Here is an 18,866-nt window from a genome sequence, read left to right as displayed (position 1 = left end):
GTGGTCGATATGTAGTAGGGCTACTACTGTAACGTCGTGAACTTTGAACTCTTTCAAGTCACAGTCGCCCCATGTGCACATCGTGCGTTCCGTCTCAAGTAGACCATGGAGCTGCAATGGTAGCTCCATGAGTAGACCAACGTCAATGCATGCACTCGTGGTGCACTGATACCGGATTACTAGTCACGTACGTCGGCGTACCCCTCGTACAGCAGCTCGGTCGGTCGGACACGGACGCACACGTACATACACACCGTACCACGCCACACACACAAACACACACGTGTGGGACCAGCAGAGCTTGCCTTGAACACGGCTCAGCTGACCTTCTACTCAAAAGAAAGAGGACGGAACTGACTATCAATCATGGCTATCAAGTATCTCACTCAGGAGCACTTAAAGGGATTCGATAAGTATAAGGTAGACTCTATTTTTTAATGATATCTTTTGACTTTGTATTATAATAAATATTTTGTTTACCGTGCACAAAAACCGCACCCACCTCCCCCATCATCATGCCATGGCTAAATCATGTTAGGCATACTATGCATACATACAGGCTGTAGCGTGTAACTGTTAATAGGTAGTGTTTAATAGGTGAACAAACAGAAAACACGGTAGGCCCAACGTTAGGGCTACTTCTAGGGTTATTTAGTCATACTCGTAGAGTCGTAGTCATAATATAGATCAACACTAAATAACTGGACATGGGCAAGTTCATTTAATGGCACATTTAATTTGCACCCAGGGCCCAGGCGCAGCCAGGTGGTGCAGCTCCAGGCGGTTTTCGGGTTATTATTTTAGTTTATTACGGTGACGTTTCACTCCTAACGTTAGAGTATCTAACGTGAGAAGGGACACTGAATTAAGTTAGCTTAGATAAATTTATTACTAATCGCAGTGGAAGTTTGCAGATTCAAACCTCCAAATTGAAATTCTCAAAAGTGATTTCAGTGTTTATGCTGAGAACCACACTCTTGTGTAGCCTGTGACCAGAGGCTGTGCAGCAACATTCAGGGCTGTGTGAGTTAGCTGTAAGTGTAACGATACACAGGCTACAGCTACAGCCCAGTTGCTGTATAAATAGCGACAGGACTGTGCCGTCACGACCCACAACACAAAGAGAGCTCAGCGATCGCATTGCAATTGCTTTGAGTTTTGATACTTTAGCTAGAATACTTTTCTACTTGAAGTTTTGTTCGCTGAGTAAATCAAGTCACCCATAATTCAACCAAAACGCATTCAAAATTTGACAGCCTCCTAGTTCCACATGTAGAAATCTGGCTGTGCTTTTGGGCACAGTCAAATTTTGGCATGAGAGTTTGAGCCTTGTGGGTTGGTGTTTTTGTGTGTGTGTGTTTTTTTTTTTTTTTGTTTTTTTGTTTTTTACTATAGGCACATAATACTATGTAGATCTATAGACAAGTCAGTCTCTTTTGGTCGTACAGTAGGCCCTATTAAGTCTACCAAATCAAATTGTCATTGCATCAGTTCTTGGTTAGTTTTCAGACCTTACAGAGACTCTACTAAAATAGTACTAGGGCCCTACCACTAGCTGTCATTCTGTTGTGATTAGTACATATAGATCCATGGACAGACACAATACTTCAAAGAAGTTAAAGTGATTGACACAACTTTAGTAGCACACTATGACGAAATGGGCATTTGACAGATTTATTTATTTGTTTCTTCAGTTCTATGGAACACAATTCATTCTTGTTATTTTCTTTTTTAACCCGTTGAGAACGGGCTGATTTTGGTATTACAACACGCATTTCCCATAGACACCTGCCTTAGTATACTCAGGACTCGTCCTCAGTGGGGTAATGAAATGACCTGGGTATGTAATTTATTTTGCCCATTCGCTAAATGTGTGTTTGTTTGCATGCATTTACTTTGTTTATTTGTTTATTTGTTTGTTTTTACTACCAGTATAGCAGCAAGGACACATCACCCTTGGCTATCTACTTGATGCACCCATTTTGGAATGCTGTTGTGAAGGTATTTGAAATTCTCTTGAAATGTGCCTTGAGATTTGTGTATGCTTGTTTTTTTTTTTTTTGTTGTTGTTGTTGTTGTTTTTTTTTTTGGGGGGGGGGATTTAGATTAAAGATGTGACAATCGGTTGATCTTTAAAGTGACTGTACAGTACTGGTTGAGGTGAGGATTCAGCTTGTAACGATTTGCAAGATATTTACAAACCACTCTATGAAATGTTAAAGAGCATACAATTCTAAGGACAATCAAAAGTTTATTTGATAAAAATCTGTTTTGAACTGACTGAGATATCCAAAAACAAGGTGAAACAAAGAGATCCTAATAAAAGTCGTGGCCTGTCAATTTTATTCGGACCACTTTTTGGGATATCTCGACCATTTCAAGGCCAATTTTCATCAAATAAACATTAAATCTTCTTGAAATTACATGCTCTTTCATATTTCATAAGAGGTTTCTCATTATCTCACCAAAAATATGTTATAAACCTGAATCCTCACCTCAACCAGTACTACACAGTCCCTTTGACCTCTTATACAAACTGTATTTGCATAATATACAACATGGTGTAGTTTTTTATATATATATATATATATATATATATATATATATATATATTTATATACAATGTATGTCTTTAGGAAAAATGCACATTTTCCAGAGTATGACCTTATTCCTTCTTGTATACAAACACATCCAAGTTATCCTGTGAATATCATCGGGGAATATTTTGACTGTGAGAGTGGGTGTCAGATGGCTTGCAGTGAATGGGAATAGCAAGTAGTGTACACTATATCCACGTTTGATAGATTTTCTTTCCTTTGCATTAAAGGCAAGTTTTTATCAAATTTGATATTATGGATACAAATTGGAAATTATGATTAATATTATTGTGAGGAGTACCAGTTCAAGAAATAGTGCAGTGTATGTACATGTAGACAGGAAAAATTGTCATTCGTTATCTTTTTTAGTTAAAAAACATTTTTTTTTCTATCCCTATTTTTTGATTGATAATACAAACTCACTTAGGCCAAGAAGTATTTTGAATATTTTCAAGCAGAGGGATGGTGGAGACTGAATGATCCCATGGATATTTCACTCTGTTTGTTGTTGCAGCTGTACCCGATGTGGATTGCCCCCAACCTCCTCACCCTCCTGGGATTCCTCTTTCAACTGGCCCTCTTCCTCCTCCTGGCCTTCTACGACTGGGACTACTTCAGCAACAACAGGGCCCTCACGGATTACCCCCCTGTCCCCAACTGGGTCTGGTTTGTTGCCTCAGCCTGCCAGCTCCTGGGCCACACCCTAGGTAGGGAGAAAGAAGCTGTTTGAACAGACTCTGGTGGCACAGTGGTGCCGGTCATTGCTCTTGGGGAGTTTGGGTTTTATGTTTGTTTGTTTGTTTGTTTGTTTGTTTGTTTGTCTGTTTTCAAAACATAAATTACACAGTTTATTTACACTGTACATCTGCCAGGTAAACTTACCTACGGAAATTTTCATTTTTGTTTACCAACCAATTTTATATTTGTGACATGATTGTTAGAATTGTGTTTGTGGTTGCTCATAATATCGCTGTTTTCTTTTTTCATGAAAGTATATAGTAAAACTTTGTAAGTGCATTTACTTTCTTATAATTGCATATTGTAAGTCCATAGTCTTTGAAACTGCTACTGTTCTGTTTTCCTGATGTTTCAAACTCTTATTTACCAAAGCCAAATGGAACATACAGTAGTGCTGACTTGTGCTTCAAGATTCTTGTGTCACAAGTATTCTTGAGAAGTGACGTTACCATATAATTGAACCGTTGGGGACGAGTCCTGAGTACCGGTATACTCCTGCAAGAGTCTACTGTTGTGTACATGTATGGGAAATGCGTGTTAAATCAGCCCATCCTCAATGGGTTAATTATGATTTATGTTTAGATTAAAAAAGCAGTAGACTGTATGCATTCATATAAATATAACATATCTTCTAAGATGGCACCGATGGCAAGCAAGCGAGGCGCACTGGCTCCAGTACGCCACTGGGGGAGCTGTTCGACCACGGCAGCGACAGCATACTGGCCACCCTCCTGCCCATCGGGCTCTTCTCGATCTTCGGCAAGGGTCTGGAGGACTACGGCGGAACGTCCTGGATATTCTACGGCGTCCAGTGGCACATCATCACGGCTTTCTTCATGTCGCACTGGGAGAAGTACCTGACTGGCGTCCTCTTCCTCCCTTGGAGCTACGACTTCAGCCAGCTTGTGAGTGGTGTTTAGTCATGAATGAATGAATGGATAAAGGAAGGAAGGAAGGAATTAACCCGTTGAGGACGAGTCCCGAGTATACTCGGGTAGGGGTCTATGGCAAAATGCATGTTATAGTAATATCGGCTCATCCTCAACGGGTTAATTTATGAGTTTGATGAATGAATTTGATGATGAATTTCATTTATTAGCCTCATACATTCCTTCATTCATTCCTTGAATTAATGTGTGGGTTAGCTAATGAATGAATCATTGAATAAATCATTGAATTAGTTGATGGATAGATGGATTCACATAATAATATTATATCCATTTTCTGTATATTGGGAAATGAGGTGATTTTCAGCATTGTGTGTGGAAATGAGCTGCTTGGCGGAGATCTGCACTGTCTGAGTGCTTTTCTAATTACTATTATTATCTCATCATCATCAGTAGTAGTAGTAGTAGAAGTAGCAGTAGTAGAAGTAGTAGTAGTAGTAGTAGTCGTAATAGTAGTAGTAGTAGTAGTAGTTTTAGAAGTAGTAGTCGTAGTAGTAGTAATAGTAGTAGTAGTAGTAATAGTAGTATATTTTATCATAGTCATCATCATTCGTACATGTTAATTTATTTGACTGTTGATGTATTGGTTTCCTAATAGGCTATTGCAGTTGTGTACTTCTTGACTGGTCTGTATGGATATGAGATTTGGAAAATCACTCTTCCCTACGGGTTTCAGTTCAACTATTTCTTCCTGAGCTTGGTTTGCAGTGAGTATAATCTTTATTGATTCTTTCCATGAAAGCATTTCTGTCACTTTCTTTTTAAAAATGATTTTCAAGGGGCAGTATCAATGACACACATGAGGAATGGACCACAGTGACAAAAGATTAGGTCAGATTTTACAGTCAAGTTTGCACAACATGAGCTCACAAAGTTGTGGCGTGTTTGGCATAGCAAGTGAGATGGTATCCCATGAAGAGGAGCTTTAGTATTGCTGATTGCTACATTAGGCAGTGTTTCCCTAGAAGGGTAAAAGTTTTTGAAAATAGATCAAAGCGTTGTCTTGAAAAATTGGATATTACCAGTTAGTAATTGTTTGCAGAAATGTGGGCTGTGGGGTCAGAGGGCAAGGGTCAAAGGTCAAGTAAAAATACCCAATTTCCCGAATACTTGCTCTCTTACACAATTACGCCATCCATCCGAAAGAAACCCAGTTCAAGGAAAAAAGCACTAGGCACATCTGTGACAAAGTATGCCACTTTTTTTAATAGTTTTTTTGCCCTTTATGTGAAACGATAGTCGCACAATTTCAAGATGTACTTGGAGAACCATGCTATGTGGCGGAGGCATACCAGTCACCATAGCAACATTTGTAGTTTGCAAGATGATGTTTTGATCTCTGACTATGATTCCCTCCCTTGATGGAACAGACGCCAATTCATACTTCTGCTTGTTTGCCAAAATGGCATTTGGTAAGACTCTCGCTGTATGTTCTGTCAGGCTTGGTGCATAGGTACAGTAGTGTGGTGGTAAGAATTTCCAGCTTCTGCTGTAGGATTAATTTGTGATGGTTCTGGTGAAGTCATGTCTTACATCTGCAAATGTTGCCTGGTGTCAGTCTTGATCTTTCGCTTTCAGGGAGAGCGAGGAGTTATTCTCCTCTTGCTTAAAAATCCTTTTCTCTTTTTGCTTCCTGGATGAATTTTAGATGGGTTTATAATTCTAAATTATGATAATAAATATTTCTAATGCGCACTTTCTGACAAATATAGAAAGTTAAGGTGTCACATTAACTTTTTGTGTGCAACATTTGCACAACCTTGCACAAACAGATCAATGAATTGCAATATGCCACAGTACCTTGAAAGTGTCATTTTCATAGCTTTGTCATAAGATTTACGTATGCATCACAGTGAAGCTTGCAATTTTCTCTACATCTTTGCTGTGATGCAGTCAAGGATAAACACCGTTACAAAAAGTAACATGGCATTGAAAAACAGAATGTTTTCCTGAAACGCTTGTGCATTGTGGTCTCACAATAATGTGGCACTCAGGAGGTTTACACCATGGTACACCAGAGTTAATCATAGTTACCTTAAAAACGCACATTCTCACGTATAACATATCACTGTTAGAGTTTCTGTGCCCTCAGACACTAAAAGCAAAAAGAAAAAGAGAAGAAGTGAAGAACATATGACTGAATACTTTGGAGTAAAAGAATGAGTTTTTCAAGGTATGTTTATGTTGTTTAATTTTATCAATGCACTCGACAATCTGTAGCAGATTTTTCCACAGTCATGAATCATGTTGATTATTCTTCCAATTCATAAAAATAAATTATTTCTGGGGATGTTACTGTCAGGGAGAATGTTGGATGCATAATTTCCAGAATTTGGTGTAAGCTGACTCATGATCCTGATAGCTCATATTTACTCTTTACCACTGTGGGTGTAAAATGCAATTCTGCTAATATACAGGCGACTCCCATTATAATGTTTTAAAGTCTTTGAGACTGGCAGCTTTCTGTCGTTAGGTTTAAAAAATATTGATATTTTGTTATATCCAAGCAGTTTAACTATATTTGGATCTGCATTTTCACTTCATTGCTTCAAAAATTTTGTTTAACGGGAGTGGACTGTTTCTAAACAATAAAATACATAAATTTATATAGATAATCAATTGAGGCCTGAATTTTTACATTGTTGTAACAAAAGCATTCTAATATAAAAAAAAACAAAACAACAAAACAAAACGTTCGTTATTTACTGTACTGGCAAAGTAGGGGGGTGGAGAGTGAGTTTTATATTTGTACATCAATAGAGATACTATTACAACAACTTACTGGTCATTATTGTGATTTGTTTAAAGACACAAACACACACACACACACACACACACACACACACACACACACTAACACACACAATGTATGCACAGTTTGATTTTTGTTTCTTTTTCTTCTTATCTTCCAATACAAATTTAAATGCAAATTCAGAAGGTGTTATCGGAGTGATAGAAATGTGTAAATAGTGGGGATTTTCGATGAAAATGCCTGTCACATGTAACCACTGGGAGGAGGTATGCATTATGCCACTGTGTGTCTGTAGCAGTGCATGTTCCGTAGATGTAGCAATAGCAGTAGTAACAGGGTTGTGATCTCTTTTAAAAGGGTATTCCCGCATGATATTGACTACAAAGCAACCATGTATATACTACTGCATACGCCTTATGTTAGGCAGACATGATTTTGCGAAATGGAACTCACAAGAGGATTTTGTGAGTCGTTGAATTCACCATCGAGAACCACGTTGACACAGAGCAAGAAACAATTATATGACTTTTCGAAGGAAAAAAGTTTTAAAGCAATTTCTCACAGTGAGGGACATATAAAAAGCATCTCAGTGGTACACTGTATGGGGACAATATTTTTGCAAGTGGTAAATCATGCGTATCTTATCAGTCCACTGGCAAAGTTCATGAACATATGAAAATGCTGCTAAATATACTGTGTTTACAATACATACAGTATTTGGTCTCTGGTGAACTACTTGCAATGAAGTAAAAAAAAAAAAAATATATATATATATATACTGTATATCAGGGGTATGCATCTACAGTATAGCATCTACCGTATAGAGTTTAGGTGTGGCTCTACCTTTAGTCAACATATTGGTTTAGAAAACTTTGGAAACCCATATCATTTGACATTGTGCATTTGTAGCATAAGAAAGTCAGCTCTTGATTGGGTAGAGTGTACATATGTATGTGATGTAAGAGGCATTACAGGTTGTACAGTGGATAACTGTTGTACGATGGTACATCAAGTTTCTCTTCAAGTATAAATATTTTGTGATCTGTGTTTAATAGGATATTATGCTTCATTCTGACTCTAACCCTTACTGAATTTTGTGCGCTGATTTGCCTGCTTTTTGTAATACTGACGCTTTCTAAAGGCACAGATATCTGGAAACTAATTGTCAATCAATTAGAAGAGATTACCCAATCTACATGTACCTAAGCCCTAGTGTGGCAGCATGGTCAGCCTGTTTCACTGTGGCCATTGCTACACCTGGATGGGCTTGCTACTGGTATCTTAAACTACATCAAGTTTAGATGGATTTAATACTAAATGTTGAGGAAATAGTTTGAAAGGGTTAAACTACATTCACATGAAGGGTAAGGCAGGGCTGCACACTGGCGCCGGTCCGACGGTCAAAGACCGGTAAAAGTCACTGTCGGACCGGTAACTTTTCAGGAAATCCACAAGTTACCGGTCCGACATGACCAGTAAAAAAAAAAAAAAAAAAGCATTGGTGGGGTCAGTAGAAAGAAAAAGAGCAGCCCCGATCAGGGAGAAACAGAATGCAAGATATCGCACTGTTCAACAAGTTTTACGCAAGTTTTTGTTTATGTCTACCGGTGCACTTTTATACAGTAAACATTCATTAGTTTTGAGCACTAGCAGTCGACCAGTTATTCGCCCTCGCATGCGCATTTGGCGCTGCTCACGCACTGCCATGCAATGCAATACATGCAGAGCATGTACAGTGTAACTGCTTTTCGTTTGCTTGCGATTGGCGGTCATGCCAGACAAGAAGCATTGATAGAAGCGTACGCATTTCTGGTTCTTTTTTTTTTTTCTGATTTTTTTTAACGCAAGATCGATCCGATCCCGGCTTCGCAGCAGCGTGGCAGTTATGTTAGAACTAATTCACTTGTGTCGATTTTTAGAAAAAGTAAAAACACATTCGATATTCAGCGATACAGTAAATGGATCTGATTGCGTTCATTTTCATCTTACAAAGTCATTTCACAAATGAATATTTTCATTCGCTCAGAATGGTCTCATATATGAAGATAGGCGCAAAAAGGATCACGAAATCGGCTCGTCCGTGTACTTTTTAAGAACGCATGCGCAAAATGTGAATAGATAATACTAGGGAGGACAAAAAATCATGAAATCATGGCAGTCCCGCTTACATATTTGAGGTAGAAATCGTCCCAAAAAGGATCATGAATTCGACCGGCCGCGTCGTCTCTTTCAAAAGCTTATGTACGAAATGCGAAGAGATTATAGAGGAGGAAAAAAAAAAATGAAGGACACATTTTGGTGAGTGCATCATAAAAGATTACAGCCGAATAACAATTCATGAAATCAACGCAATCCCGTTGAAATTTGAGGAAATAATAGGCGCAAAAGGATCTTGAATTCAGTCCTGCATGCTGTGTTGGTTATCAAAAACGCATGCACAAATGCGACGAGATTATCGGGAGAAAAATAAAAAAAAACACATTTTACCCTTCTGGTGCGTGCATCATAAAAAATTACATCTGAAGTAATTCATGAAATCGCCACAATCCCGCTGATATTTGAGGTAGAAATAGGTGCAAAAAGGATCGTGAATTCGGCCGTGTCGTATACATTTTAAGAACGCATGTACGAAATGAGAAAAGATTAGCGGGAGAAAAATAAAGGACACTGGCCCTTTTGGCGCTTGCATCATATAGATTACAGCCGAATAGTAATTCATGAAAATTTCGCAATCCCGTTGGAATTTGAGTAAACAATAATAGGCGCAAAATGAATATCGAATTCGGCCCTGCATGCAATGTATAATTTTGAAAACGCATGCACAAATGCGAAGAAATTATCGGGAGAAAAATAAAGAACGCATTTTCAACCCTTCTGGTGAATGTATCACAAAAGATTTCAGCCGAAATAATTAATGACATATCGCAATCCCGCTGATATTTGATGTTGAAATAGGCGCTAAAAGGACCGTGAATTCGGCCATGACGTATAGGCATGTACGCAATGCGAAGTGGTTTTGGGTGAAAAATACAGGACACATTTTCAAACCCTTTTGGCCCGTGCATCATACAGATTAGAGCCGAATAATAATTCATAAAATCATCGCAGTTCCGTTGAAGTTTGAGGAAACGATAGGCGCAAAAGAATCATGATTTTTGGCCGTGTCGTGTATCTTTTAAGAACGCATTTACGAAATGCGAAGAGTTTATCGGGGAAAAATAAAGGACACATTTTCAACCCCTTTTGGCGCGTGTATCATAAAAGATTGCATCCGAAGTCATACATGAAATCATCGCAATCCCGCTGATATTTCAGGTAGAAATAGACGCAAAAAGGATCGTGAATTCGGTCGTGTCGTATACCTTTCAAGAACGCATGTACGGAATGTGAAGAAATTATGGGGAGAAAAATAAAGAACACATTTTCAGCCATTCTGGCTGGTGCGTGCATCACAAAAGATTACATCAGAAGTAATTCATGAAATTGCCACAATTCGGCTGATATTCAATGTAGAAATAGGCGATAAAAGGATCGTGAATTCAGCCGTGTCATATATGCATGTACGAAATGCGAAGAGATTATTGGGAGAAAAATACAGGACACATTTTCAACCCCTTTTGGCCCGTGCATCATAAAGATTACAGCCGAATAATAATTCATGAAATCATCGCAATCCCGTTGAAGTTTGAGGAAACAATAGGCGCAAAAAGAATCATGATTTATGGCCGTGTTGTATATCTTTTAAGCACGCATTTACGAAATGCGAAGAGTTTATCCGGGAAAAATAAAGGACACATTTTCAACCCATTTTGGCGCGTTATCATAAAAGATTACAGCTGAAGTTATTCATAAAATCATCGCAATCCCGCTGATATTTTAGGTAGAAATAGGCACAAAAAGGATCGTGAATTCTGCCGTCTCGTATACCTTTCAAGAACGCATGTACGGAATGCGAAGAGATTATGGGGAGAAAAATAAAGAACGCATTTTTAACCATTCTCGCCGGTGCGTGCATCACAAAAAGTTACATCCGAAGTATAATTCATGAAATCGCCACAATTCCGCTGATATTTGAGGTAGAAATAGGCGCAAAAACTATCATGAATTCGGCCATGTGGTGCATATTTTTAAGAACGCACTTACGAAATTCGAAGAGTTTATCGGGAAAAATAAAGGACACATTTTCAACCTCTTTTGGCGCTTGCATCATGAAAGATTAGAGCCAAAGTAATTTATGAAATCGTCACAATCCCGCTGATATTTGAGGTAGAAATAGGCGCAAAAAGTATCATGAATTCGGCCATGTGTGGTGCAATGATCTTTTTTAAAGAACGCACTTACGAAATTCGAAGAGTTTATCGGGAAAAATAATGGACACATTTTCAACCTCTTTTGGCGCTTGCATCTGAAAATATTACAGCCGAAGTAATTTATGAAATCGTCACAATCCCGCTAATATTTGAGGTGGAAATGGGTGCAAAAAGGATTGCGAATTCGGCCCTGCATGTCGTGTACCTTTCAAGAACGCATGCACAATGCGAATAGATTATTGGGAGAAAAATAAAGAACCCCTTGAAGCGCGTGCATCAGAAAATATCACAGCTAAAATGATTCATTAAATCGTCGCAATCCAACTTACCACCAAGAGCAGGTTACGCAGCAAGTTCGTGCGCCAATGTTTAGAAAAATTCACAAACGCATTTGATACAATTCACAAACAAACATTCTATTTTTTCCTATCTTTTTTTTTAATTTCTTGTGCAATAAATAATGCAAGTTTAAAAAAGAAAATATTAATCTGTAAAATGTACATGGGTAAGGGGCTACGTCCATAAAAAACAAGAAAATAAGTTTGCAAGTCATTTAATGTTTTTTTAGGTTGTCGTTGTTGACCGGTAGATTTTCTGTTCGGACCGGTAAAAAATGGTAAAACGGGGCATTTACCGGTCCGACAGAGACAGGTTGGACCGGCAGAAAAAATGGGTTAGTGTGCAGCCCTGGGTAAGGCCTAAATTTTGTAGTAGAGCAACTACTTTAATAGCAATAATGACATGTATGGGTGAAGACCACTTGTGGTGCTGAATTATTTATAAAATCATTTTTTTTTCACCCAATGTTTGAATGTATGAATGAGTGGGTTAGTGTTGAGGTGATGATATCATCACCCATATGTGTATGTGTGTGTTTGTTTTGTTATCAATGAATACAGGAGAATAGGGTATTCTTTTGTGAAAAATATTCTAAGATGATCCAAGATGTTCATTTAGAGCATCATATGTCGAGAATTTCTAGAAGAAGGTGATATTATTTCATTGTTTCTTCTTTTTTTTTTTTTTTGTTTCTTTCATACCTGAAGGTGACTTATTAAAGTAATTGTCTACCTGGCTTAATTTGGGGGGTTGGGTGTAGGCAAAGGACAAAATGTCAGAAGGTCCACAAACAAAAGGGTAGGCAATAAAAAAACAAACAAAGCACAGGCCATGTAGTGAAGTTACTTTATTTCTTTCCATCCTGCCCTTGATTGCCCCTGAAAGAATTCCTAATGATGGGAACTTCCTTCACAAATCAGCGAGCTCATTGTCAACTCGCTAATCGGGCAGGTCAATGCCTTTCCATCAAGATAATTGTCACCTATCAACAAGACAGCTGATAGCCAAGGCAATGGACCCATCAAATCCTGTCAAAATTTTTGAACCAGATTTTTTTTATTTTAAAATCCAGATTCCAGGCAGATTCCGGCCCTTTTAGGATTAGAGAAAGAACAAAGCCCGTTTAGATAAGAACTACTGTTATAGTATGTTATCTCGTGATTTTTTGTGTTTTTCTAATGTGCAGCATCAACTTTCCATATAGATAATTAATGCAACATTCCCTTTTTATGACAACTTTCGGTGACGAACTTGATATATCATCCTTGTGTCATTATCAAGGGTTATCCTTTTAGATATAGATCTTGTTGAAGTTTTGTTTTTATCTTTACTACATAGAAAGCAGAAAGTTGACATGAGATCAATTTTGCACACACACATTTAGCGTGATAATTTACTGTCAGGGCCACTCTCGCATCCAAGAAAGAATACATGTACATGGTGTACTGTGAAACCACCTACCACCAAACATTCCCTCACCATGGAAACTGACAAAGAATACTGAGTTTGCTGTCACTCATGATACGTATCAAGCCTCTGGTTACACAGCATATCAATAAGTTTGATGGTAAGCCATAATAATATTGATATTTATGGCAAGAACACTATGATATGCTCTAATATTTTCTGTTTTCTCTTCCTTCTACTTAATTTACAGTTGGTGCTGTATTCACATCTATTCCTCAGAGCATCTACAACATCTACAGGTAATGTAACATTCATTGATAGAGTATGTATTTCACATTGAATGCCCATATAAGTTTCTGTATATAGATTGAACAGGGAGGTGTTACAGAGATGGAGTGGCAACTCTTCGTAATTCATGCAAACACATGTTTGGGTTCAAGGCGTTACAATGGGATATCTAGCATTCCACTACGCTTTGAAGTCATGCTCGGCACCGCTCTAGTTGCAAGACGGAGTTCGGAGACGAAGAACGCATTTCACCTTTCGTTGAATTACAAGTTTATTTCACCGCAAAATTTCAAATGAAATACTCGAATTGATTTAGAATAGTTTAGGAAAGAATTCAATATTATTAACATGTATTTCTAGTTTCTTCCTAATTCGCAAATCGAAATGAAATGAAAATTAGGCCCTCTTAAAAACCTAATATTTTTCCATAATGCGCACATTTCCGCATGTTAATTTTCTATCTTTTAATAAGGGATATTTTGATCTTTCAAATAAAGTACTCCGTTAAAGCGTGTTCCAGCGTGTTTTTAAACTATTTGCTGTTAAAATCGTGAGTTTTACACTGCATTTTGATTCGCTGCTCCAATTCAAGGTACACAAATTCATTGTTGCCATCACTTTGAAAGAGAGAGCGAATTGCAGTAGGAGCAAATATTTCTAGATGTGAGAGCGCTAGTCCCGATTATTGATGCTCTCTTTTGTCAAAGCACATGGGTAACACCTGTAGTTGAACGCATAACTTCTCGGCGGTGCCGCGCATAACTTCAAAGGAGAGCAGTAGTTGCCTCTCCTTCTCTCGCACCTCCCTGGATTGAACAAGAGTGTGCTGAGCAAATTTGTTTGGAGATGAAAGTGTCATAGTAGCTCTGTATGATACCACTATAGAATTGAAGTCATGTAGGCGATTGTCTTGTCACTAGACCTCATAGCCCCTCTCCTTGTGTCTCCTCTGATTTAAAATCAGGGCCTACGCAACAGGTACAGGGAAGCAGCGTTCCCTGAGGGAAGCTCTGGATCCTGCCTTCCCCCTAATGGTCCTCTTCGTGACCTGTACCCTCTGGGCCTACTTCTCCCCCGCCAACATCCTGGAGTACCACACCCGCAGCTTCCTCCTCATGCTCTCTGTCATCTTCTCGAACATCACGGTGAGTTTGTCCCGCGGTGTGTTACCCGCTTTGAAGAGGCTTCCGACCTCTCCTGGACCTACTGTAAATCATGATATTTTTGTGCATTACATTTTTGTGAATTGGAGCTGACGGCCTTTTTCGCGGCATGAAATTTTTGTGAATTGCCTCTAACATTCAATGCATATAGGGCACACAAGGACTTTAATGTGCCTTTTACAGTATTCTTCGACCCTTTATAGTACAGTATACTAACTTCAAGGGATAGTATAGTTTTGGTTGAGACCTAATTTCAGGTTTCTAACATTTTTTGATGAGATAATGAGAAACCTCTTATGAAATATGAAAGAGCATGTAATTCCATGAGGAATTCAACATTTCTTTGATGAAAATTGGTTTTGAAATGGCTGAGATATCCAAAACAGAGCGATTCTAAGAAGTGTGGGATCCACACTTTTTTGCAATCGCTTTGTTTTATTTTGTTTTTGGATGTTTCAGTCATGCCAAACCGGATTTTCATCAAATAAACTTTGAATTCCTCTTAAAATGGTATGCTCTGTACTATTTCATGAGTGTTTTCTTGGTATCTCACAAAAAGTTAAAAACAAATTCTCATCTCCACCAATACTGTACCATCCCTTTAACTGAACGATTCGTGTACATGATCTGTAGTGTTGAAGTGCCTCCTCCACCTCCCCCCTTGACTTGACCATGATGTAGTGGATAAGACTCCCGATTCCCAATCGGAGGAACCGAGTTCAGTTCCCACCCAGTGCTTATGTCCTTGGACAAAATGTTTTTACCCATGATGTCTTTCTCAACCCAGGTGTATACATGGGTGTCTAGCATTGTTCGGGTAATAATAATGGCAGGGCCCTCTGGTAGAGCAGTGGCAACACTGAAGATGCTACCCTGGATAAATAAGACTGTATTATTATCGTTGTTATTATTATGATGTAAGTTAATTCTTCTACGGTTTATCACAAAGTTGATGGCAACAGAGTGTGCAATGTATCACCCCCAGTGGGGAATTGCAACGGCTCTGGAGTCACAAATAAACAATGTGAAAATATTTCTCTGTTAAGGGAGGGCTTTTTATCTGTTTCTAACATATTTGATGTGAACTTCACGTAGAGCTAGATGCATTTCATTTTGAGATTCAACCTGCATTGCCTCCATTTGTGAAAGGTACACATGTCATTTTAATATCTATTTCATTTACTGGATTTTGCAACTTTTTAATCTTGTGTGTGTGTCTATCCTATTTTAATCAATTCTTTTTACCACGATAATGTCCAGAAAGAATTACACAACATAGGCCTAAGATGCAATAGTTCCACCATATTGTATGTGCCAAATAGGTAATACTGTACTTCCATACTAAATAGCCGTGATAAATCAAGCAGTTGTAATCTAGACAAATGTGTTTATGATTATATGATTACAGTAATATAATCATAAATGGTAAATCAAGTGAAAATGACAACAACTCAATTTAAGATGAATTGTTGTGCTTCTTCGACAGTTTTTAACTTTCAAAATATGATTTCATTACATCCATGCCAAGGGTGTCATACTCCATGATGTTTAGAGCATACAAACTGTACATTCTCCCAACTACGCCATCTATACCTTTTCATTATGATTAGTGTTTATTACATGTCCTTAAGGCCTTCGTAGGTTTGCAGTAAGCGTCAATCTTTTATTACGTTATCTTTTATCATTCCAGACTTAAGTTATTCTCATGAACTTCATTTTCAGGTTCGTCTCATCATCAGCCAGATGTCGGACACGCTCGCCTCTGCCCATAATTTTCTCAATATCCTGCTCGTAGCGGCTGCCTTTGTGTCATGCGTTGTGGGAGTTGGCGAGTATGAAGTCCATATATTGTACGCCCTGTTTGGATTTTCCACCGTAGCGCACCTCCACTATGCAGTAACAGTGGTAAGTCACAGTGTCATAGTTAGCAATGTTTGTATTCTAATGACTTCAAAATTTGGAACTTCCAAGCAATATCTTCTTTTTTTTTGAGCAGTGCCAAATTTCAGTGCACTTTGTTTTGTTTATACTTTTGCGTGTTTGAGTCTTTCCTTTGGAGTTGGAAGTCTTTCAAAGTATGCATACTGGTTGTGTACTTGCTTTTTTGCCATTTTTCAGTCAAACAAGGAATTCATGTACACGGCAGCATGGCAAAATGTACCACATTTAGAGTGGTCAGGGAGTAATTCCTCATTCAGCGTCAATAATTTATGAGTGTTGCAGGCCTTGTGGTTAGGTGCAAGTGTCTGCCTCAGCCAGTCAAATTCTGACCATCCACCATATGGCTAAAATTTTTATTCTAGAGACTTTGATGCTACCTGCTTTTCAAATGCTTTGCAGCTCTTTTAAATTATCTAGATGTAATTGGTTCTTTGTTAGATTCTGCTTTAATATCTATTTGTCAAGGTGTGAGGTGTGACTGTGCGTGCTTAAAAACAAGATAAAACAAAAAAAATCATCTCTTTGGATACCCCCCCCCCCTAAAAAAAAAAAAAAAAAAAATCTGTTGTCTTGTTTTGCAGGTGTCCCAGCTGTGCGATCACTTCAACATCTACGCATTCTCCATCACGTCCCGGCCTAGACAGAAGAATCACGTCAAATGAGACGGTTACTGGGCCGACGGTTACCAGGCCAACGGCTCTCCTCTCCCTCCCCCAGTGCATCAGGTGAGCCGGAGAACCGAGATTTTCTCCCTATGTGACTCTTAGGGCTTTACATGGCGTGTTGCAACTGAGGAGAAGGATCAATACCACGATAGCTTGGTCATTCCTGTGGACTTTGACCACACTGACCGCTGACCTGCTGACCACTGAGGGACCATTGTCTGGCTTTATTTTTCATTCTGCCTTCCTTGTCTGCTGTTTTGAAACGGGCCTGCATATTGTTTTTGTTTGTTTTTATTTTTTGATCCAAATTTGTTATGCCAAATGAAATAGTGTTGCATGTAAACCAGTATTACTTGTTCATAAACATTTCACTGTGCACGCCATGTATTTCACGAGACAGTATAATTCGCAAATTTAGACTTGTTAGATAATTACATGAATGATAATGACATGAATGGATAGATAATAGAAATGAGAGATAGATCAAGAAAGAATGGAATGATATAAATGTTTCCCCTCTCCAAGAATCGGTTACTGAAAAACACGATATTTTCGCGGCATGAAATTTTTCGCTAAATGGAGCCGATGGCCTTTTTCGCAGCATGGTATTTTCGCGAGTGCCTGTAACATTCAGTGCGTATATTGTAGACAAGAACTTCCACGTGCATTTTAATTTCGCGAATCTTGGCTCTCGCGAAATTTGCGAAATAAAATTGCACGCGAACATTCCTTGTTTTACAGTAGCCTTTTCCAGTCTTGGAGACAATACACAATTTATTTAAGTCATGTGAGGCAATATTTTAGCAAGTTGTTCAGCTATGAATGTCAGTGGACTTGCAAAAATTGGTAATGTAAACCACTGTGAAATATATGGCATGTACCACATTTAATAGCACAGTGCAGCTGCTAATTTGAGTCATTAATTTTACTAACAAAATACGTGACTGTGTTGCTTGAAGTGTCTTCTTGTTCTGGCTTTTGCCACTCATAGGGACGTAATGTATTCATTCTTAAACGGGATACCTTGATCATCTCATGAAAATTTAATATTCTGATGCTTGGCCGAGCAATTGTGCTTGTGTGTTACTTCATGCCATTTTTCTGCCCTCTTCTCCATAGCATTGATGATTTTTATCAGATGGTTGAAATATGGTTTACTATACATCTGTTACCTCAGTTTTAAGAATGAAATACGAAGTCCACAAGTGAAGTCAAGATGCCTGTGTCCTTATGCTTTTATCTGTTTTGTCAATTTAGAGGTATATTCTAGTATTAACAAAGTTACAGTTTTTACAGTGTGCAGTTTTTTGCTAATACCCGAGGTATATTTTAGGGTGGGATAAAGTATGATTTTTATGCCTCCGCCACGAAGTGGTGCCGGAGGCATTATGTTTTCGGGTTGTCCGTCCGTCCGTCCGTCCGTACGTACGTCCGTACGTCCGTACGTCTGTACGTACGTCCGTCCGCATTCGTTTACGCGATAACTTGAGTAATATTTACTGGAATTTTACCAAACTTGGTCCAAGTATAAAGTATGATGGGGCAATTAATTGATTAGATTTTGGGTGAAATCGGCCAAAGGTCAAAGGTCAAAGGTCAAGGTCAAATCATTAAATTGTATCTGTTTACGCGATAACTCAAGACTGGATTCAGCAAATTTCACCAAAATTTGTCTGAGGATGATGTATGATGGGAAAATTACTTGATTAGGTTTTGAGT

General features: G+C 38.5%; 1 protein-coding gene across 1 annotated transcript; it reads left to right on the top strand.

The window, feature by feature from the left end:
* Window positions 1-319: 319 nt before the first annotated feature.
* On the top strand, window positions 320-18,435 carry LOC140234251 (ethanolaminephosphotransferase 1-like). Its single transcript, XM_072314312.1, has 9 exons — window positions 320-420; window positions 1,933-2,001; window positions 3,112-3,304; window positions 3,972-4,240; window positions 4,881-4,989; window positions 13,341-13,389; window positions 14,343-14,523; window positions 16,264-16,446; window positions 17,064-18,435. Exons 1-9 carry the CDS (start codon window positions 367-369, stop codon window positions 17,142-17,144), a joined length of 1,188 nt encoding a protein of 395 aa, XP_072170413.1. The 5' UTR covers window positions 320-366; the 3' UTR covers window positions 17,145-18,435.
* The last annotated feature ends 431 nt before the right edge of the window (window positions 18,436-18,866 follow it).

This window comes from Diadema setosum, chromosome 10, assembly GCF_964275005.1.
Source record: "Diadema setosum chromosome 10, eeDiaSeto1, whole genome shotgun sequence".
Lineage (NCBI taxonomy): Eukaryota > Metazoa > Echinodermata > Echinoidea > Diadematoida > Diadematidae > Diadema > Diadema setosum.
This window is presented reverse-complemented; position numbering and strand designations above follow the sequence as displayed.

Bases quoted from the DNA above. Each gene is read 5' to 3' on its own strand.
- LOC140234251 (XM_072314312.1), top strand. From the start codon at position 367: ATGGCTATCAAGTATCTCACTCAGGAGCACTTAAAGGGATTCGATAAG. The intron at 2,002-3,111 runs GTATTTGAAATT...TTGTTGTTGCAG, and splicing joins TTTGGAATGCTGTTGTGAAG to CTGTACCCGATGTGGATTGC. The intron at 13,390-14,342 runs GTAATGTAACAT...ATTTAAAATCAG, and splicing joins AGCATCTACAACATCTACAG to GGCCTACGCAACAGGTACAG.